Below are 23270 nucleotides of genomic sequence, written 5' to 3'. Positions count from 1 at the left end.
CGTTACCCATTGTGTAATTTGTCTAACTTGTTTACGCGCAGACACACACACATTTAAAGATATTGGGCCCAAGTTTCCATACGATTTGTGCCTGATTTTTAGGAGCAACTGGTGGAGAGCGGACTATCTTAGAAATCACAATTCTCCACATTTTTTTTCTGCGGTTCTAGTCAGGTAGAACAGTTCCACTTTGGAACAGAATTTTTTCTTCAAAAGGGGGCGTGCCCGGCCACTGACACCTGATTTCAAAGTTTCCACAGTGAAAACGTACTCCAAACTAACTTAGAATGGAGCAAGTGAAGATTTTTGTAGAACTGAAAAAACATGTTCTACACATTAAAAAATCAGGTGCAGGTTACAAATTAGGCGTCCAGAATGAGGTGGGAGGGGGAGAGGGGGGGGAAAGGGAAATCATTAAATTCTATAATAAATCCTTATTTATACTTCTACAAATATTATACAAATGAATCCAATCTGAATAAACATTTATAAGCAAAGAAAAGATTAAATAAACCATGTTCCTACCTGTGTGAAAGGCAGCGGTTTGCCGTCGGGACCGAAGGCTGAACGGGCCGGGCCCAAGACTTCGGGCAGGGCCCGTCCCCAGCACCAGATTTACAGGTAGGTGGCTTTGGGTTGGGTCGGGGAGGGAGGGAGGTTCGGGTCGGCGGGGGGGGGGGGGGGGGGGAGGGGGAGGGAGAGGGAGGGAGGGGGAGAGGGAGAGGGAGAGAGAGAGGGAGGGAGGGGGAGAGGGAGGGAGGGAGAGAGGAGGGAGGGGGAGGTAAGGTCGGGGAGGGGGAGGTCAGGTCGGGGAGGGGGAGGTCAGGTCGGATCCAGTCCGGGAGCGGCAGTCGGGTCGGGTCAAGTCGGGGGGAAGCGGGAGCGGGAACGGCAGTCGGGTCGGGTCAGGTCCAGTCGGGTCCAGTCAGGGGGGAGCGGGAGCGGGAGCGGCAGTCGGGTCGGGTCGGGTCCAGTCGGGGGGGAGCAGGAGCGGCAGTCGGGTCGGGTCGGGTCAAGTCGGGGGGAAGCGGGAGCGGGAACGGCAGTCGGGTCGGGTCGGGTCCAGTCGGGGGGAAGCAGGAGCGGGAGCGGCAGTCGGGTCGGGTCGGGTCCAGTCGGGGGGAAGCGGGAGCGGGAACGGCAGTCGGGTCGGGTCGGGTCCAGTCGGGGGGGAGCAGGAGCGGGAACGGCAGTCGGGTCGGGTCGGGTCCAGTCGGGGGGAAGCAGGAGCGGGAGCGGCAGTCGGGTCGGGTCGGGTCCAGTCGGGTCGGGTCGGGTCCAGTCGGGGGGGAGCAGGAGCGGCAGTCGGGTCGGGTCGGGTCAAGTCGGGGGGAAGCGGGAGCGGGAACGGCAGTCGGGTCGGGTCGGGTCCAGTCGGGGGGAAGCGGGAGCGGGAACGGCAGTCGGGTCGGGTCGGGTCCAGTCGGGGGGAAGCAGGAGCGGGAGCGGCAGTCGGGTCGGGTCGGGTCCAGTCGGGGGGAAGCGGGAGCGGGAACGGCAGTCGGGTCGGGTCGGGTCCAGTCGGGGGGGAGCAGGAGCGGGAGCGGCAGTCGGGTCGGGTCGGGTCCAGTCGGGGGGAAGCAGGAGTGGGAGCGGCAGTCGGGTCGGGTCGGGTCCAGTCGGGGGGAAGCAGGAGCGGGAGCGGCAGTCGGGTCGGGTCGGGTCCAGTCGGGGGGAAGCGGGAGCGGGAACGGCAGTCGGGTCGGGTCGGGTCCAGTCGGGGGGAAGCGGGAGCGGGAACGGCAGTCGGGTCGGGTCGGGTCCAGTCGGGGGGAAGCGGGAGCGGGAGCGGCAGTCGGGTCGGGTCGGGTCCAGTCGGGGGGAAGCGGGAGCGGGAGCGGCAGTCGGGTCGGGTCGGGTCCAGTCGGGGGGAAGCGGGAGCGGGAACGGCAGTCGGGTCGGGTCAGGTCCAGTCGGGTCCAGTCAGGGGGGAGCGGGAGCGGGAGCGGCAGTCGGGTCGGGTCGGGTCCAGTCGGGGGGAAGCGGGAGCGGGAGCGGGAGTGGCAGTCGTGTCAGGTCCAGTCGGGGGGAAGCGGGAGCGGGAGCGGGAGCAGGAGCGGCAGTCGGGTCGGGTCCAGTCGGGGGGTAGCGGGAGCGGGAGCGGCAGTCGGATCCGGTCCGGTCCGGTCCGGGGGGGTGGGGGGTGAGTGGGTGTCGGGTCCGGTCCGGAGCGGGGGGGGGAGCGGGTGTCGGGTCTGGTCCGGGGGTGGGGGGGGGGAGGTGGGAAGCGGGAGTCGAGTCGGGTCGGGAGGAAGCAGGAGCTGGGCGTGGGAGGAGCCTTATTCACGCAGCCCCAGTGAGGCCATTTGGCCAGGGCTAGGGGCTATGTGCTTTGGGCCCCTCCCACACAGTTTCGGGCACCTGGAACTGCTGCACTTGCAGAGATCCCGGCACTGTTTTCAGCGCAGGGACCTGGCTCCGCCCCCTACAGCTCCTGCTGCGCTGCGCCGAGGGCCAGAGGACCTGCAGGGAGGTGGAGAATACGGAGGGCTTTTTTAGGCGCACTTTGTGGCGCGAAAAACGGGCATCCAGGTCGGGACTGCGCCGTTCTAGGCGCGTGTGGAAACTTGGGCCCATTAACACCCCCACCATTCCAGGCTGATGTTATCAAGCACTGGAAAGGATTAAAATGGTGTGAAACCACATCACTCTTTGAACATGTGCAATAGGGAGATGGATCTACCTGGAAGCAGACCTGTACTGGACAGATAACTGCTCGAATAGAGGGACACTGGTCTCACAACTCAATTGCCTGCAAAGCCCGTAGCAACTAGATAATTGATGAGAAGCAAAGTCAGTGAAACACCTTTTAAGCCAAAAGTGTACTGAATAGTGATAAACTGTAGACTTTACTCAACATAAATTGATAAAATAGTCAATCAGTAACAAAATGGTAAGTGGAAAATCTTTCTGTGGCATTAGAAAGACATTATTCAAATGTTTCAACAGAAGAACATTTTTACCTTATCAAACTATGGGTTAGATTTGGGAAAAAAATGCTCACAGAGCTGAATAAATCAGCATCTCTAACTTTGCATTCAGTAAAATGCTATATTTTAGTACTCACTTCGCACAGAGCGGGTGAAGTCGAGCCAATCACGGAAGCGAAAGGTTAAAGAGTCAGGCAACTGAGAAACTTTATCCCATTGGTGGAAAGTTCGGTAACCAGAGGGCACAGATTGAAGGTGATTGGCAAAAGAACCAGAGGGGGACATGAGGAAAAACCTTTTTACATAGCGAGTGCTTAGGATCTAGAATGTACGGCCTGATAGGATGGTGAATAGTTGCCTTCCAAAGGGAGTTGGATAAATACTTGTAGCAGAAAAAAAATACAGAGATGTGGGGAAAGAGCGGGGAGTGGGACTTACTGGATAGCTCTTCGATAGGGCCAGCGCAGACTCGATGGGCCGAATGGCTCCTTCTGTGCTGTACTGTTCGATGATTCTATGAACTGCAAATTGCTCCAATTTGAATAGAATTGTTTTTACAACTAACAGGCTTCTTCGAAGGAAATGTTCACGACTGACTGAATGTTTCCAGTCCCAGTTGTTCTTCACTGAGCGAAAGTTGGTCCCAACACCCAGCCTGGCATTTGATCCCTTTTGAGAAAAGATTTGAGGAGGGACTGAGATATCACGGTGTACAGTCGCATAAAAATGCGCTGGGGCAGATCGGCATGCCCGATCGCTAGAGCGCTACACTATGATTGCAGATGCAGAGGCTGGATACTAATTATTCCTTTTACGTGGCATGTTCAACGAGTCCAGTGAGGCAGGAATGACCACACTTGAAAGATGAATTACTCGAGCAGGAACCAATACTGGGAACAGCTCACTCTATCCACTCTGTTATGTAAACACCAATTAGTTCAGTGTATAAAATGCTTTTCATCTCTTGACACCTTTCACAGGCGGAGTGAGCTCCTCTCTGCTTAAACTGGCAACGCTTTCTACTATTTCCATAGGAACCTAACTTCCATCTGAAATAACTATGGGTAAGTTTTCAGAATTTGAGTAACATGTGAAATTTTGCAATGCATCAATGACAAAGTTAAGGTTCTACACTCGTAGCATCGTACAGCGCAGGAGGAGACCATTCGGCCCATCAAGCCTGTGTCGGCTCTGTGAAAGAGCGATCCAATTAGCCCCATTCGCCCCTGCTCTTTCTCCAAAGCCCTGCAAAAGTTTCTCCTTTTCAACTAATTATCCAATTCCCATTTGAAAGTTATTATTGAATCTGCTCCCACCGCCCTTTCAGACAGCGCGTTCCTGATCACAACAACTCGCTGCGTAAAAACATTCTCCTCACCTCCCCCTTTGGTTCTTTTGCCCGTGACTTCTGTGCCCCCTGACATTTCAAGATTTCATATCACCACCACCATTGTTGAAACAAATCCCAATAATAAGACCCAAATTTTGGGGGCAGCTCAATGTTGCAATATGAATATTTTACTAAAATAAGAATTGAACTAAAAAGTTTTCAGAGTGTTACTTCTGATCTTCCCATCTTCCCCTGTCCTCCTCCACTCTTCACCATTCTCCTGTTTGGACTGTTTCAATTTGACATTTACAGCTTTTAAATAACAGTCTTAAAATTATATCACCTGATACTGGTGCACCAATAAGTAAACAGTTTCACATCTCTGCCGAAATAACGGAGAGCTTCAGGTAAATGAATAAGGCCGTATTGTTGGTCGTGGTACTGGACGAGCAGCCCCAAGTTCATGGCCCAGAAATTGGGCTCGCACCGGGAAAAAGTGAGCAGGAAGCTGTCGGATTGTTAACAAAAGATCATCAGAATTCGGAGCAGGAGTCGGCCATTCGGCCCTTCGAGCCTGCTCCATCATTCAACAAGATCATGGCTGATCATCTACCTCAACTCCACTTTCCTGCACTGTCCCCATATCCCTTGATTCCATTAAATCCAAAAGTCTATCGATCTCCGTCTTGAATATAAAAAGGAAAGAAAGACTTGCATTTCTATAGCGCCTTTCACAACCACTGGACGTCTCAAAGTGCTTTATAGCCAATGAAGTACTTTTGGAGTGTAGTCACTGTTGTAATGTGGGAAACGCGGCAGCCAATTTACACACAGCAAGCTCCCACAAACAGCAATGTGATAATGACCAGATAATCTGTTTATGTGATGTTGATTGAGGGATAAATATTGCCTAGGACGCCAGGGATAACTCTCCTGAGGAAGACCCCAGTACCTAGATCAGTTTAAATACCTAGGATTTCTTTGCCATTCTCTCCCAACAAAAATTAGGTCCCCAGTACACTGCTATCAAAGGTGGTGCACAGCATCTCAGCACTTCAACTTAACATTAAACGCTGGCATTTCCCACACTGCATCGAAGCTGAAATTCACATTCCTTTGCATAGACTGTTGATTGAGAGATAAATATTGGGCCGGACACTGGGGTTAACTCCCCTACTCTTCTTCGAAATAGTGCCATGGGATTTTTTATGTCGATCTGAGAGGGTAGACGGGGCCTCAGTTTAACGTCTCATCTGAAAGACGGTACCACCGACAGTGCAGCACTCCCTCAGTACTGCATTGGTGTGCCAACCTAGATTTATGTGCTCAAATTCCTCGATTGGGACTCAAACCCACAACCTTCTGACTCAGAGGCGAGTGTGCTACCCAGTAAGACACAGCTGACTCAATATACTCTATGCCTGAGCATCTACAGCCCTCTGGGGTAGAGAGTTCCAAAGATTCACAATCCTTTGAGTGAAGAAATTTCTCCTCATCTCAGTCCTAAATGGCCGACCCCTTATTCTGAGACTGTGACCCCGTGTTCTAGATTCCCCAACCCAGGAAAAACAGACTCTCAGCATCTACCCTGTCAACCACTGTAGTCATTTAATATGTTTCAATGTGATCACCTCTCATTCTTTTAAACTCTAGAGAATACAGGCCTAGTCTCCTCAATCTCTCCTCATAGGACAATCCCCCCATTCCAGGAATCAGTCTGGTTCAGCAATGTCCTACAGGGCAGGGAACCTGTTGTTGTTACCAAGTCTGGCCTGCACCTGACTCAATGCCCCATGGGCAATAAATTCTGCCTTACCAACGTTGTCCACAACTCAAGAATTAAAAACAAATGGTATGATCATTTGAGGGTAAAATGCTCTGGCCCCCGGGGTTACGGAATCTATTCCAGAGTGGGTCTAGAGTAGTTCGAAGAATGGTTTCATTCGTTGAAGGCTGATGGCTGTTTGACCTGTCCTTGTCACTGAAGAGAGCCCAAGGTTCGGCTTTAAAGCAGGATTCACCCAAACACAATGCCTCATTGCTGGCCAGTGCTTGAAGCATCAACATAGAAACATAGAAACATAGAAAATAGGTGCAGGAGCAGGCCATTCGGCCCTTCGAGCCTGCACCACCATTCAATATGATCATGGTTGATCAAGCAACTTCAGTAACCCATTCGTGCTTTCTCTCCATACCCCTTAATCCCTTTAGCCGTAAGGGCCACATCTAACTCCCTTTTGAATATATCTAACGAACTGGCCTCAACAACTTTCTGTGGTAGAGAATTCCACAGGTTCACAATTCTCTGAGTGAAGAAGTTTCTCCTCATCTCTGTCCCAAATGGCTTACCCCTTATCCTTAGACTGTGACCACTGGTTCTGGACTTCTCCAACATCGGGAACATTCTTCCTGCATCTAACCTGTCCAATCCCGTCAGAATTTTATATGTTTCTATGAGATCCCCTCTCATTCTTCTAAACTCCAGTGAATATAAGCCTAATCGATCCAATCTTTTTTCATATGTCAGTCCTGCCATCCCGGGAATCAGTCTGGTGAACCTTTGCGACACTCCCTCAATAGCAAAAGTTAAGGCGTGGGGTGGGTGGGGGAGGGCACTCTCACCTCTGAGTCAGAAGGTTGTGGGTTCAAGCCCCACTCCAGAGACTTGAGCACATAAGTCCAGGCTGACACTCCCAGTGCAGTACTGAGGGAGCGCTGCACCGTCGGAGGGGCAATGCTGAGGGAGTGCTGCACTATCGGAGGTGCTGTCTTTCAGGTGGCTATAGAAGAACCTTTGGCATTATTTGAAAGAAGAGCAGGGGGATTCTCTCCTGTATCCTGGTCAATATTTATCCCTCAATCAGCATCATTAAAAAACAGATAATCTGAGTCATTATCGCATTGCTGTTTGTGGGAGCTTGCTATAAAAATAAATTGGCTGCTGCGTTTTCTACATTACAACAGTAACTACACTCCAAAAAGTACATCATCGGCTGTAAAGCGCTTTGCGACGTCCTGAGGTTGTGAAAGGCGCTATAGAAATGCAAGTCTTTCTTGATTCTTTTTTGGCAGGAGTGCGAAACAGACAGGTATCAAAATCGTGCAAACAAGTCGGCAAACATCGGCAGACCAATGGTGTCGATTTAATATACAAATTAAATTGGGATGGTCAGAAATGTCAAACTGTCGGGAACAAACCCTGTAATCACAAGCCTTCTCCTATCGCAATACGCCACCATGTCCAGCAAACACATTGAACAGCATGCTGTCAGGATGAGTTGACACGTTCTAGGCTATAACGACAACATGTCAGTGCAATGCCCAACTTTCACTGTGAGTACTTACTGATGTATAAAGATATCCTTCATTGTTCATTGCCAGATATAGTCCTGTTTTCACACCTTGAATGGCAACGACTCGAAGCCCCACTGGTATGAGGTTGAATAAAGCTGTGGAGAGACAGAGAGAGAATTCTGTTTTGAAAAGAAAAATTGACTGATGCAAACCTTGAACACAGTCCTGGCGACACAGGGAAAATACACGTTAAGCACAAGACTCACAACTGATCAGCAGGCAAAAACTCACAGAAGGAAGAGTAAAAAGTGTGGCATAAACTTATCCTGCTGTCCGGCACTGCCAGTGAGGATCAGGAGGAGGACATCTCGGCAATTCCTGGACACACAGTCTGTCACTTCGCAAAGTTCATTCTCTGTAAGTGCCAATCCAACGTGGGATTGCTGGATCGTGAAATCTCCTGTTAAACGTTTTAGTTTTAGTTTGTTTTAGTTACGAAATTATCATGTGATCGCTCCAGACAGGACAAAGAATAAATTAAGGGGTTGAAATTCGGTTGCTAACACCTGCTGATAACGTCAGTGTTGGGTGTTAACTGGGAGTTGGATGGTTAGGAGCGGCGCTGGGCGCTGTTCACGCCTGACCCGAAATTTGAGGGTCATTTTTTAAGGGCGTTAAAACGTTGCAACCTGCTGGCTAACGCAATGGAAACCATGATGTCAGTGCAACGCCTCCTTGGCGCCTCTATCGCCATATTTAGTTTGTACAGATGCCATACTGGCAGGTGGCCATACAGGCTGGAAAAAATGGTGGTTAAACAGCGGAACTCAGGCAGAATCGGCCAGAGAGCAAGGGAAGTTTCTTTTCTGTATTTATTTCTTCATTTTTTCATTAGTCCCAATAGTGGGGAAGTGTGTGTGTGTGGACCGGGAAAGTTTGTATGCGTGGGGGTTGGGAAAGTGTGTGTGTGAGGGTCGGGGATGTTTGTGTGTGTGTGGGTTGGGAAGTTTGTAAGTGTGTGTGGGGGTCGGAGAAGTTTGTAAGTGTGTGTGGGGGTCGGGGAAGTTTGTGTGTGTGGGTCGGGGAAGTTTGTGTGTGTGGGTCGGGGAAGTTTGTGTGTGTGGGTCGGGGAAGTTTGTGTGTGTGGGGGTCGGGGAAGTTTGTGTGTGTGTGTGGGTCGGGGAAGTTTGTGTGTGTGGGTCGGGGAAGTTTGTGTGTGTGGGGGTCGGGGAAGTTTGTGTGTGTGGGTCGGGGAAGTTTGTGTGTGTGGGTCGGGGAAGTTTGTGTATGTGGGGGTCGGGGAAGTTTGTGTGTGTGGGTCGGGGAAGTTTGTGTGTGTGGGTCGGGGAAGTTTGTGTGTGTGGGTCGGGGAAGTTTGTGTATGTGGGGGTCGGGGAAGTTTGTGTGTGTGGGTCGGGGAAGTTTGTGTGTGTGGGTCGGGGAAGTTTGTGTATGTGGGGGTCGGGGAAGTTTGTGTGTGTGGGTCGGGGAAGTTTGTGTGTGTGGGTCGGGGAAGTTTGTGTGTGTGGGTCGGGGAAGTTTGTGTGTGTGTGGGTCAGAGCAGTTTGTGTGTGTGTGGGTCGGGGAAGTTTGTGTGTGTGGGTCGGGGAAGTTTGTGTGTGGGTCAGAGCAGTTTGTGTGTGTGGGGGTCAGGGAAGTTTGTGTGTGTGTGGGTCGGGGAAGTTTGTGTGTGTGGGTCGGGGAAGTGTGTGTGTGTGGGTCGGGGAAGTTTGTGTGTGTGGGTCGGGGAAGTTTGTGTGTGTGTGGGTCGGGGAGGTTTGTGTGTGTGTGGGTCGGGGAAGTTTGTGTGTGTGGGTTGGGGAAGTTTGTGTGTGTGTGGGTCGAGGAAGTTTGTGTGTGTGGGTCGGGGAAGTTTGTGTGTGTGGGTTGGGGAAGTTTGTTGTGATATATTCACAGAGCACAAGCACACACAGCTCCTAACATGGCAGGCAGTTCTCTCGGAAGCCTCCGGAATCTTCCTGGTTCTGTTTATTAACTCTGCAATTGCAGTACACAATACGTCCACATCCACAGTGTGGAGCTACACACATTACAAGCTTACAGACATTACACTTCTCCCTCCTTAATGAAGAAGTTATTATAACAAACATCATACATAACTTTCATGTTTATACATAACACAGGATATAAACTTTTTTTTCCATATTTACAAATTTAACTTTACCACTTGTTTTCTGTTTCGAAGAGGATACCTTCGCTCTCGAACAGAACCTTCCAAACATGGTGTCGATTTCACGCTCATTCGAGGCTCACCCTGAGGAACGTTTTCCCCCATGGCATTTCCTTGATTTTTATTTGAACTCACTCTAACTTCAGACTCTTTGTTTTTCTGACTCGGACTCAGACTTTCATTCTGATTCTCTCCTGGATTTGTTTCCAGTATATTGGATTTAGGATTTGCTACTGGTATATCAAAACTATCTGATGAGTCAGAAATAATTGAATCATTCCCGCCTTCAACTCCTTCCCTGTCTGTAGGTAAAATATCAATATGAACAAACCTAACCTGTCCATTATCAAACATCTTTACCAAATATGTGCGAGGATCACATATCTTCACCACTCTTCCTGATAACCACTTTAACCATTTATGGTGATGGCTCTTCACTCTTCTTAGATATGTCATAGTGAACTAACATGGTGCTCTCTACCAATTTGCTTTTACTTTGAACCTGCAGGTGATTTACCTCGGTTGACTGTCAACCGTAATTATTATCTAATTCTCGGAAATATTGTTCGGCCATGCCTATCGACCTTGCTGTCTGACAAGCAATCTCAAAAGTCAAGTCATCCGTCATCAATAACTTCCTTCTGATCGCATCATTTTTTACCCCACAAACAAAACGATCCCGTAATGCTCGGTTTTGAAAATTTCCAAAATTACAATGCATCGATAGCTTTTTTAATGCTACGATGTAATCACTGATACTTTCATCAGCCTTTTGACTCCAAATCCCGAAACGATAGCTTGCAGCAATTTCTAACTGTTTGGGGCTATAGTGCTGCTCCAGCTTCGTTAAAATCTCTTTAAGCATTGTGTCCTTTGGCTCGTCAGTCCCAAGCAGATTTACAAGGGTTTCGTACAATGCCGGATCCGCCTCCAATAAGAAGATCACTTTCTTACGTTCCAACACAGCCCAGTTCTGGACTGCATTGTCTAGAACTTCGATTATGTTATTTGCAGTGAAATACATTTCTAGCCGATCCACATACGCTTTAAAACGTTCCCGGTCGTGTCTATATTCCCCAAATGTCCGATTACACTTGCCATTTAAATCTCTAGCTGTTCACACCGTGTGCTGTATTTTACCTCGGATTTTGTAGCTTTTTTCCAAAGACAGAAACTTCCAAAATCTCTCTGTCGGCTGGCTGAATCCTTTACCAACAAAATTTAAGTTTTAAATCATCCGAAAAATCCCATCTCACCGCCAAATGTGATATATTCACAGAGCACAAGCACACACAGCTTCCGACATGGGAGGCAACTCTCTCGGAGGTCTCCGGAATCTGCCTGGTTCTGTTTATTATTAACTCTGCACTTGCAGTACACAATACGTCCACATCCACAGTGTGAAGTTACAAACATTACAAGCTTACAGACATTACATTTGTGTGTGAGTCAGAGGAAATGTATTAGCATGGCTGGCGAACAGAAGGCAGAGAGTCGGGATAAATGGGTCCTTTTCGGGTTGGAAATCGGTGGTTAGTGGTGTGCCACAGTGATTGGTGCTGGGACCACAACTGTTTACAATATACATAGATGACCTGGAAGATGGGACAGAGTGTAGTGTAACAAAATTTGCAGATGACACTAAGATTAGTGGGAAAGCGGGTTGTGTAGAGCACACAGAGAGGCTGCAAAGAGATTTGGATAGGTTAAGTGAATGGGCGAAGGTTTGGCAGATGGAATACAATGTCGGAAAGTGTGAGGTCATCCACCTTGGGAAAAAAAACAGTAAAAGGGAATATTATTTGAATGGGGAGAAATTTAAACATGCTGAGATGCAGAGGGACCTGGGGGTCCTTGTGCATGAATCCCAAAAAGTTAGTTTACGGGTGCAGCAGGTAATCAGGAAGGCGAATGGAATGTTGGCCTTCATTGCGAGAGGGATGGAGTACAAAAGCAGGGAGGTCCTTCTGCAACTGTATAGGGAATTGGTAAGGCTGCACCTGGAATACTGCATGCAGTTTTGGTCACCTTACTTAAGGAAGGATATACTGGCTTTGGAGGGGGTACAGAGACGATTCACTCGGCTGATTCCGGAGATGAGGGGGTTACCTTATGATGATAGATTGAGTAGACGAGGTCTTCACTCGTTGGAATTCAGAAGGATGAGGGGTGATCTTATAGAAACATTTAAAATCATGAAAGGGATAGACAAGATAGAGGCAGAGAGGTTGTTTCCACTGGTATGGGAAGCTAGAACTAGGGGGCACAGCCTCAAAATACGGGGGAGCCAATTTAAAACCGAGTTGAGAAGGAATTTCTTCTCCCAGCGGGTTGTGAATCTGTGAAATTCTCTGCCCAAGGAAGCAGTTGAGGCTAGCTCATTGAATGTATTCAAGTCACAGATAGATAGATTTTTAACCAATAAGGGAATTAAGGGTTACGGGGAGAGGGGGGGGGGGGGGGTAAGTGGAGCTGAGTCCACGGCCAGATCAGCCATGATCTTGTTGAATGGTGGAGCAGGCTCGAGGGGCTAGATGGCCTACTCCTGTTCCTAATTCTTATGTTCTTATGTTCTTTTCTGTGTGGGTCGGGGAAGTTTCTGTGTAGGGGTCGGGGAAATTTGTGTGTGTGGTATTGTGTTCCTAACACAGATGAGGCTGCACACAGGGAGGTTAAAGTAACCTCAGTCTTTATTAAGACACTCCAGAGTGAGGAACAGGCCTTAGGGGCCGGATTATATACAGTGCTCCCAAGGGATGCTGGGATCCCTTGGGATTTCAGGGGTTGAGCTCCCTGGTGGCGGAACATGGGAGTGCATGCTTTGCAGATACACAACATCACTCCCCCACCCCCCAAAGTCAAAGTGAAAACTATTTACAAGGTGAGGCGGTTGGGAGCCTTTCTTTCCCTGGTGGACCGCCTCAGTACAAATGTCTGTTCTGGTGTGTTGGCTGTGCCCTCGCTGGGCTGGCGTATTGTTGGCCCTGCAGGGCTGCTAGGTGAGCCTGGCCTTGCTGGGCTGTTGGGCGTGATGGGTTCGATTTCCTGGTCCAGCGTGATGTCATTGATCCTTTTGGTGTATATTGTGGGCTCGAAAAAGGTGGTGCTGCTGTGGGTTGTTCAGTAGTCTGTGAACCGCAGCCTTGTTTGGTCCAGGTGCTTTCTGCAAATTTGTCCATTGTCTAGTTTGACTACAGACACTCTATTCCCTTCTTTAGCTACCACCGTGCCCGCGATCCACTTGGGACCATATCTATAGTTTAGCACGTACACAGGGTCATTCAGATCAATTTCCTGTGACAAAGTGGCGCGACCATCGTTTACATTTTGTTGCTGTCGCCTGTTCTCTACCTGATCATGCAGGTTGGGGTGAACCAGCGAGAGTCTGGGTTTAAGTGTCCTTTTCATGAGTAGCTCAGCCGGGGGCACCCATGTGAGCGAGTGGTGTCTCGTGCAGTAGCTGAGCAGTACTCGGGACAGGTGGGTTTGGAGTGAGCCTTCTGTAACTTGTTTAAGGCTCTGTTTGATTGTTTGTACTGCCCGCTCTGCCTGTCCATTGGAGGCTGGTTTAAACGGGGCCGAGGTGACATCTTTGATCCCATTGCGGGTCATGAATTCTTTAAATTCGGCACTGGTGAAACATGGCCCGTGGTCACTGACCAGTATGTTAGGCAATCCGTGGGTAGCAAACATGGCCCTCAGGCTTTCAATGGTGGCGGTGGCGGTGCTTCCAGATATTATTACACATTCAATCCATTTTGAAAAAGCATCCACCACCATCAGGAACATTTTACCCAGAAACAGGCCCACATAGTTGACATGGGTCCTCGACCATGGTCTGGAGGGCCAGGACCACAAACTTAGTGGTGCCTCTCTGGGCACGTTGCTCAACTGAGCACATACGCTGCACTGCCGTACACAGGACTCTAAGTCAGAGTTGATACCGGGCCACCACACGTGGGATCTGGCTATCGCTTTCATCATTACTATGCCCGGATGTGTGCTGTGGAGATCCAAGATTTACGTCTCCCTGCCCTTTTTGGGTAGCACTACGCGGTTACCCCACAACAGGCAGTCTGCCTGAATGGACAGCTCGTCCTTTCGCCGCTGGAACAGCTTGATTGGCTCTTGCATTTCAACGGGGATGTTGGCCCAGCACCCATGCAGTACACAGTTTTTTTACTAGGGATAGCAGAGGATCTTGGCTGGTCCAAGTCCTAATCTGGTGGGCCGTGATGGGTGATTTATCATTTTCAAATGCTTCCATGACCATCAACAAGTCTGCGGGCTGCGCCACCATCAACAAGTTTGCAGGCTGCGCCATTTCCACCCCTGTGGTGGGCAATGGTAGCCGACTGAGAGCATCCGCACAGTTCTCGGTGCCTGGCCTGTGGCGGATGGTATAGTTATACGCTGATAGCGCGAGTGCCCACCTTTGTATGTGGGCTGAGACATTAGTATTTATCCCCTTGTTTTCAGCGAACAGGGATGTGAGGGGCTTGTGATCGGTTTCCAGCTCAAATTTGAGGCCAAACAGGTACTGTTGCATTTTCTTTACCCCTAACACACACGCTAATGCCTCTTTCTCAATCATGCTGTAGGCCCTCTCGGCCTTCGACAAGCTCCTGGAAGCATAGACGACAGGTTGCAACTTCCCCGCAACGTTAGCTTGTTGTAATACACACCTGACTCCGTACGACGATGCATCACTTGCTAGCACAAGTCTTTTACACGGGTTATACAATACAAGCAGTTTGTTGGAGCATAAAATGTTTCTGGCTTTCTCAAAAGCAATTACTTGTTTTTTTCCCCACACCCAGTTCTCACATTTGCGCAATAACACATGGAGGGGCTCTAAAAGGGTGCTTAACCCCGGTAGGAAGTTGCCAAAATAGTTGAGGAGTCCCAGGAACGACCGCAGCTCCGTGATGTTCTGTGGCCTGGGCGCGTTCCTGATAGCCTCTGTCTTGGCGTCTGTGGGCCGACTGCTGTCCGTCGCGATCTTTCTCCCCAAAAACTCCACTTCTGTTGCCATGAAGAAGCATTTTGACCTCTTCAGCCGCAGCCCTACGCGATCCATTTGCTGGAGGACCTCCTCCAGGTTTTGTAGGTACTCGACGGTGTCCCGACCCGTGACCAATATGTCGTCCTGAAAGACTACCATGTGTGGTACCGACTTGAGTAGGCTCTCTATGTTTCTCTGGAAGATCACTGCAACCGACCAAATTCCAAACGGGCATCTGTTGTAGATGAACAGTCCCTTGTGCGTGTTGATGCAGGTGAGGCCCTTTGAAGACTCCTCCAGCTCCTACGTCACATAGGCTGAAGTCAGGTCGAGCTTGGTGACTGTCTTGCCTCCTGCCAGTGTTGCAAATAGATCATCTGCCTTAGGTAGCGGGTATTAGTCCTGTAGCGTGTAACGATTAATAGTTACTTTATAATCGCCACAAATCCTGACCGTGCCATTACTTTTGAGTACTGGAACAATTGGGCTGGCCCACTTGCTGAATTCCACTGGGGAGATGATGCCCTTGCGTTGCAGCCTGTCCAGCTTAATTTCCACTCTCTCCCTCATCATGTGAGGTACCGCTCGCGCCTTGTGGTGAATGGGTCGTGCCTCTGGGACCAAGTGGATCCGCACCTTCGCCCCGGAAAAGTTTCCAATGCTTGGCTCAAAAAGGGAAGGAAATTTGTTAAGAACCTGGGTACTTGAGGCCTCATTGACATGTGATAGCGCTCGGATGTCATCCCAGTTCCAGCAGATTTTGCCCAGCCAGCTCCTTCCAAGCAGTGTGGGGCCATCACCCGGGACAATCCAGAGTGGCAGTTCGTGCACCATGCCCTCATAGGTGACCTTGACCATGGCGCTGCCCAGGACAATGATAAGCTCTTTGGTGTACGTTCTCAATTTCGTGTGGATGGGGTTCAGGGCTGGTCTGAATGCCTTGTTGCACCACAGTCTCTCAAACATCTTTTTACTCATGATGGATTGGCTAGCGCCAGTGTCCAGTTCCATGGCTACGGGTAGGCCATTCAATTTTACATTTAGCATTATGGGTGGACATTGCGTTGAAAATGTGTGCACCCCATGTACTTCAGCATCTGCCTCCTCTCTCTGAGGCTCGAAATTGCTTTGATCCATCATGGACCGATCTTCTTCTGTCCTGTGGTGGTTAGCAGGTTTTGCAGTGCTTGCAGCTCGTTTGCAAGCTCGTTGGAGGTGCCCCATTGTTCCACAGCTCTTGCAAACATACCCTTTGAAGTGGCATGAATAGGCCGAATAGAAGCCTCCACAATGCCAACAAGGTGTGAATTGCCTTGCATTCATCCTTTGTTGCAGACTCTGAGTCATCTGGGTCACCTAAGGCCTGCTGGCAGTTGCATACTCATGGGTTCTGCCCTGTACATTTCTGCTCGCAAACACAGTTCCAGTTAATTTATGAACATTGCTAGCACTTGTGTACTGAGAGATTTGTTTGGTGTTATCACTGGTGGACATAAACGCCTGTGCTATCGCAATGAGGGTCGGTGTCTCTACAGTCAAAAGTTTTTGTAGGATGGTCTCGTGGCCAATGCCCAGTACAAAAAAGTCTCTGAGCATTTGCTCCAGGTAGCCATCAAACTCACATTGTCCTGCAAGTCGCCTTAGCTCGGCGACATAGCTCGCCACTTCCTGACCTTCAGATCGCTGGCACATGTAGAACCGATACCTCGCCATCAGCACACTCTCCCTCGGGTTAAGATGCTCCTGAACTAGTGTACACAGCTCCTCATACAACTTATCTGTGGGTTTCACCGGAGCCAGAAGATTCTTCATGAGGCTGTAGGTCGGTACCCTGCAGATTGTGAGGAGGACCGCTCTCCTTTTTGCAGCGCTTCCTTCTCCGTCCAGCTCATTGGCTACAAAGTCCAGGTCTAGCCATTCGACATAGGCTCCCCAGTCATCACCCTCCGAGAACTTCTCCAGGAGGCCCACAGTTTGCTGCATCTCTGCATTGGATTCGTATTCTTGTCGCCAGTTATTGTGTTCCTAATACAGATGAGGCTGCACACAGGGAGGTTAAAGTAACAGTGACCTCAGTCTTTATTAAGACACTCCAGAGTGAGGAACAGGCCTTAGGGGCCAACTTATATACAGTGCACCCAAGGAATGCTGGGATCCCTTGGGACTTCAGGGGATGAGCTCCTTGGTGGCAGAACATGGGAGTGCATGCTTTACAGATACACAACATGTGGGTCGGGGAAGTTTGAGGTTTCTTCCCCATTCTACCTCATTACCCAGCGTGCTTAGTGGCAGCCTCCCGCAGGGAAATTCAGTCGGCCTCCCGAGCTCCCGCCCGAAGGTTAGTGTGCAACGCCACTTTTTAGCGCTGCTCTCTCATCCTTAGCCTTAAAAACTGAATTTTGCTGTTGGAGCATGTACTAAAGGCCCTGCGATAAAATCAGCGCTCGGGCGGTGACACCGACTCGGGACCGGCGGGACCGGATTGTTACCCCTATCTGAGGGTCGGGAAATCAGGAAAGAATCTAGACCAAGGATATTACTTAACGGTAATATCAGCGATGCCCAAAGCTCCGGCTATGGTCAATTTGCGGCCTGTAAATCTCAGTTCTCTTTATGTCCATGGCAGTAGGGATGGGACCTCACTGTATGGATGTACGATGACTCAGTGAAGCCCAATCTCAGCGGAACAAACGTGCTATGCCCTCCCCCCCACCTCCCCTGCAAAATGCTCGACCCGAAATTGGGACATTTTTCCGGCATCCCTTCAGTACAGAAATGAGGGAGCCCATCACAATATTTTTGGTCCCCTCACAGAAGCTTTCTACGATGAGCGGGGCAGGGGTCAGAGTCTTGTGACCTAAGCAGAGGCCTCAAATTAAAGGTAAGTTGATATAAAAAAAAAATCTTCCTGTAAAGCCTGGAGTAGCAGGTGTGATCACCCTACACCCCCCGACTCCACACCACTCCTGACGGCCACTGCCAGTCGCGATCGGCACCCCTCTCACTGTCCACTCATCCCGCTAGCCCCCTATGCTCCCTCGCTATCCCCCCCTCCCCTGCCCCCCCCCCACTGCCCCCCTGCCCCTCCCCACTGTTCCCCCCTCCTCCGTCCCCCCTCCCCATCTCCCTCCCCCCAATGCCCCCCATCCCCCTTCCCCCAGTCCTCCCTCCCCCTGCCCCCTGCCCCTCCGTCCCCCCTGTCCCCCACACTGTCCCCTCCGCACCCCCCTCCCCATCCCCCGCTCTGCCCTCCTCCCCGTCCCCCCCACTGTCCCCCCTCCCCCTGCTCTCCCCAACTTCTCCCCTCCTCCTGTACCCCTCGCTGTCCTCCCCTCTCCCATTGCCTCCATGCCCCCCGATTCTGTACCTTACCCCTTTAAGTTCCAATCACTGATCACCGCAATGTTCAACACAACTTTGTCCTCCTACGCGCTATTGAATTATACATACACTCTACATAAATGTAAATATATTTGTCTATCACGCCCCATGGCATCGATTGTTATCTGAGATGCAACAATTTTCCTTCTGGTAAAAGGTGAGGGAAATGGACACGTGGCCGACATCGTTCTGAGAATGTGTCGACCGTGTCTCAGTGGGTAGCACTCTTGCCTGAGTCAGGGCTTTGTTCGAGTTCCCATTCCAGAGGCATGAGCACATAATCCAGCTGACACTAAGAGGGAGTGCTGCACTGTCGGAGGCACGTCTTTTCGATGAGACGTTAAACCGAGGCTCCGTCTGCTCTCTCAGGTGAATGTAAAAGATCCCAGGGCACTATTTCGAAGAAGAGCAGGTGAGTTCTCCATCGTGCCAATATTTATCCCTCAATCAACATCACTAAAACAGATTAACTGGTCATTATCACATTGCTGTTTGTGGGAGCTTGCTGTGCGCAAATTATCTGCCGCGTTTCCCACATTACAACAGTGACTTCAAAAAATACTTAATTGGCATAAAGCATAAAGTGCTTTGGGACAGTCTGGGGTTGTGAAAGGCGCTATAGAAATGCAAGTTCTTTCTTTACAACTCTCAGTAAAGGGACTTGATTTGATACAATCTGGTCATCACTTCAGTGTTGTGCGAAGCCAGAAGACCTAAATTGTGCTTCCTACACAATACAAATCTGTTGTGTGTGATAATGTAGCCAAGTTTGCTGATGATACAAGGCTCGGTGGGACAGTAAGCTGTGAGGAGAACACAAAGAGCCTGCAAAGGGATATCGCTGGACTAAATGAATGGGCAGCAACATGGCAGATGGAGTAAAATGTGGGGACATGTGAGTTTATTCTGGTAGGAAGAATAGAAAAAACAGAATATTTGTGTTCAGAGAGATTTAGGCGTCCTTGTGCAAGAAAAACAGAATGTTAGTATACAGGTACAGCAAGCAATAAGGAATGGAAATGGCTTGCCCTTTATTGCAAGGGGGTTGGGGTAAAAGAGTAAGGAAGTCTTGCTGCAATTGTACAGGGCCTTGGTGAGACCACACCTGGAGTAGTGGGCACAGTTTTGGTCTCCTTATCTAAGGAAGGATGTACTTGCCTTGGACACGGTACATGAAGGTTCACTGGATTGATTCCTGGGATGGGAGGGTTGTTCTATGAGAAGAGATTGTGTAGAATGGGCCCATACTCTTTGGAGTTTCGAAGAATGAGAGGTGATCTCATTGAAACATACAAGATTCTGAGAGGGCTTGACAGCGTAGATGCTGAGAGGTTGTTTCCCCCGGGCTGGAGAGTCTCGAACCAGGGGTCACTGTCTCAGAATAAGGAGTCGGCCATTTAGGACTGAGATGAGGAGAAACTTCTTCACCCAGAGGGTGGTGAATGTTTGGAATTCTCTGCCCCAGAGGGCTGTGGAGGCTCAGTCGTTGAATATATTCAAGGCTGAGATGATAGACTTTTGCACTAGGGATATGGGGATCGGGCGGGAAAGTGGAGTTGAGGTCGAAGATCAGCCATGATCTCATTGAATGGTGGAGCAGGCTCGAGGGACCGTATGACCTACCCCTGCTCCTATTTCTTATGTTCTTATATTATCACTTTCCGTGGTTCAATGAAAATATAAAACTCCACCTATGTCCACAATGCAGTAGCTACAATATATCTGTAGAAATATGACATGTTTATGCTGGTTTTTAAAAAATGTTATTTCCCAATCGTTCTCCCTTGCACTGCTCCCCAGTACAGGTTACAACATTACATCCGTGACTTCAAAAGTACTTCATTGGCTGTGAAGCGCATTAGGACGTCTTGAGTTGATGAAAGGCGCTATAGAAATGTAAGTCTTTCTTTACTTATTGAATCAAGATCCACAACTTCAATTCAAGCATGTTGAATAATAAAAATGTCAATTATGTTTTTCTTGTAGACCTCTCTTGCTCAGTAGCCAGCACTGCCAGATTAAAGCTGCACAGGGCAGGCTGCCAACTCCATCCTTCAGCTGACAAAGTGCCCATTTACTCTAAATGTGGGTGACACAGTTGTCTAGAGCTGTAATGTCTTGCTAAGTAGAGTCATCCAGCCAAGAGAAAGACTCTCGCCTCAGTGCCTCACTGAAACGTATAGTGGGAACCTTTTCTGCTCACTTGTCAACACAATGGGCCGGGTTTTCGCCAGGTTTGCGACGGGTTTTTGCCGCGATTTGATCCTCGGGCACCTCTTTACGGCACCGCTTCCACGTACCGTCGGGGAGAGATGCGCCGACGTGCAACAATGTGCAACACTGTGGATTGTGTTACCGTCCTACTTTCAGCACTCTTCGCTATGTCCAGAATACCGTCAGGGTCAAATCTACGGTGCAGCCCTGCCAGCAGCGGTATAAGAACAGAAGAAATTGGACCAGGAGTCGGCCATTTGGCCCCTCGAGCCTGCTCCGCCATTTAATAAGATCATGGCTGATCTGATCATGAACTCAGCTCCACTTCCCCGCCTGCTTCCCATAACCCTTCACTCCCTGATCGCTCAAAAATCTGTCTATCTCCGCCTTAAATTTATTCAATGTCCCAGCTTCCACAGCTCTCTGGGGCAGAGAATTCCACAGATTTACAACCCTCTGAGAGAAGAAATTCCTCCTCATAATTTTAAATGGGCGGCCCCTTATTCTAAGAATATGTCCCCTAGTTTTAGTTTCTCCTATCAGTGGAAACATCCTCTCTGCATCCACCTTGTCAAGCCCCCTCATTATCTTATAAGTTTTAATAAGATCACCTCTCATTCTTCTGAACTCCAATGTGTATAGGCCCAACCTACTCAACCTTTCCTCATAAATCAACCCCCTCATCTCTGGAATCAACCGGGTGAACCTTCTCTGAACTGCAAAGTATATATAAAGACCTGCAAAAAAGGTAAGTTAAAGTTTTTATTTTTTAATTATTTTTCAGCGATTTAGTAGGTAAGGGTTTTGTGAATGTTTTTTGCAATTCCCCCCCCCCCCCACAAGGCCTCTCTCACAGCGCTACCGGCCCCAGACTAAAGTAGCCGAAACTCGCGGTTTGCGCCGCGAATCCTCGTGCAATGCCGACTTTACTGATGCAGGCGTAAAGGCCGAAGGTTAGGCCGAAAAATGGTAGCTCAGTGAAAACGGTAATTTTGGCGTAAACCTACCGTTTCGCCGAACACCAAAAATCCAGCCCATTGACTGGACCGATTCATGTTTGGTATCATCTAGTCACTGCTTGATTTGACCTAATCTTTTCTTCTGCCATTTCCAACCTTAGCGGAGTCCAGCTCGAAGGGACTTGTCTCTTCACCTAGTCCTTAACTTAAAGAACTGGATAAATTGGGGCCTTGTTCCACAAATCGCGACATTCTTACTCTAATATAGTTCCACTGGTCACAAAATGGCAGACGTCATCAACTCACTCTGGGCTTGAATCATTGGGAACACCTCTGAATTGTTGCTGAAGATTTACATAACACTGGTCTTAAATGGAGGAACGTGTAATCCAGAAACTAGATCCAGAAAGACGAGTTCCCTTTTGTACGCCTCTTATTAGGAAGACAGATCCCCCTCAAAGCAAACTAGAGTATTTGCTTTGTACCTGCATATGGCCCATCTTTTGTTTATTAACTTGTCCCATTACCATCCTCTTTTGTCTTGCACCATCATCTCTTTTGTCATTTAATTACTCCTGCCTTCCCCCCTATCACAGACCTTCACCTTTGTTCTCTCCCCACCCCTTTACTCTGGCTCTGTACTTCCTTATAAATTGTTAAATCATAGAATCATAGAAGTTCATGGCACAGAAACAGGCCATTCGACCCATCGTGTCCGTGCCGGCCAAAAGAGCTACCCAGCCTAATCCCACTTTCCAGTTCTTGGTCCGTAGCCCTGTAGGTTACGGCACTTCAGATGCACATCCAAGTATTTTTAAATGTGGTGAGGGTTTCCAGACCTCACCACCCTCTGGGACATTTCCCCTCATATCTCCTCTATTCCTTCTACTAATTACTTTAAATCTCTGCCCCCTGGTTGTTGACCCCTCTGATAAGGGAGATGGATCCTTCCTATCCACTCTATCTAGGCCCCTCGGAATATGATATTTTAACATCTTCCAGTTCTCACAAAAGGTCATCGAGCTGAAACATTAACTCTGTTTCTCTCGCCACAGATGCTGCCTGACCTGCTATGTGTTTCCAACATGTTCTGTTTTTATGTCAGAGTCTGTGGTCTGAGCAGACTGTAATGTATTTGCTTCATGGGTTCTTTGCTTAAGAACTCATAGCAACACATTGCTGTTAAGAACTAGTTGGTTTATTAACAAAAGTTTAATAATCACATGACACATTACCAGTTCACCCATCAGGCTCTCAACTGCAAACCACATCATGGATGACCTAGATCCAACTGGCTGGGGTTTTATTGAGTCTTGTGAACATCACGTGACTGGCTAGGCCACTCACAATGCAACAGCTCTACAAACCTGTGAGCATAGTGCATGCATTGTACACACAAAGCTTCAAATCAATCCTTCTCCTCATCAAATTCCTCAGTACTCTTCCTCAGTGCCTTCACTCTATTGAGAACTAATTAAGTCTTTGTGCAAGCCGACTGAAAATTACCCTCAATACATAACACAGCAGAACTTGGTTTTTAAAGAACTAGCATTTGAAAAACAGCCAGACCAAAGGAACTGGGCAGTTCAGTATCTCACAAATTCAGGAACCATTTGTAGGAAGGTCCAAAGTGTTTGGTGTGGTGCACTGACCCCCACAGGTCAGCTGCGATGCAAAGTTCCATAAATCTATAATCGATAACCTGGCCTCTCCAATGGGACCTGGGTTTCTACAGGCAATGGCTCAGTGGGCAGCACTCTTGCCTCGAGGTCAGAAGTTTGTGGGTTCAAGCCCAACTCCAGAGACTTGAGCTGCATAATCTGGGCTGAGAGTCCCGTGCAGTGCCGAGGGAGTGCTGCACTATCAGAGGTGCCGTTTTTCAGATGATACGTTAAACCGAGGCTTTTTCTGCCAAATTGGCAGTCGCGTTTTCTGCATTACAACGGTGACTACGCTTGGAAAAGTG

At 49.1% G+C, this 23270-nt stretch overlaps 1 protein-coding gene across 3 annotated transcripts in view; it reads right to left on the bottom strand.

The window, feature by feature from the left end:
* Positions 1–23270, bottom strand: part of fgf13a (fibroblast growth factor 13a) — a 755468-nt gene that overhangs the window by 135213 nt on the left and 596985 nt on the right. For all 3 annotated transcript variants that reach the window (XM_070882897.1, XM_070882899.1, XM_070882898.1), the window contains one exon: positions 7606–7709. In XM_070882897.1, coding sequence (XP_070738998.1) covers positions 7606–7709 — 104 coding nt within the window. The remainder of the gene's footprint in view (positions 1–7605; positions 7710–23270) is intronic.

This window comes from Pristiophorus japonicus, chromosome 6 (genome assembly GCF_044704955.1).
Source record: "Pristiophorus japonicus isolate sPriJap1 chromosome 6, sPriJap1.hap1, whole genome shotgun sequence".
Classification (NCBI taxonomy): Eukaryota; Metazoa; Chordata; class Chondrichthyes; family Pristiophoridae; genus Pristiophorus; species Pristiophorus japonicus.
This window is presented reverse-complemented; position numbering and strand designations above follow the sequence as displayed.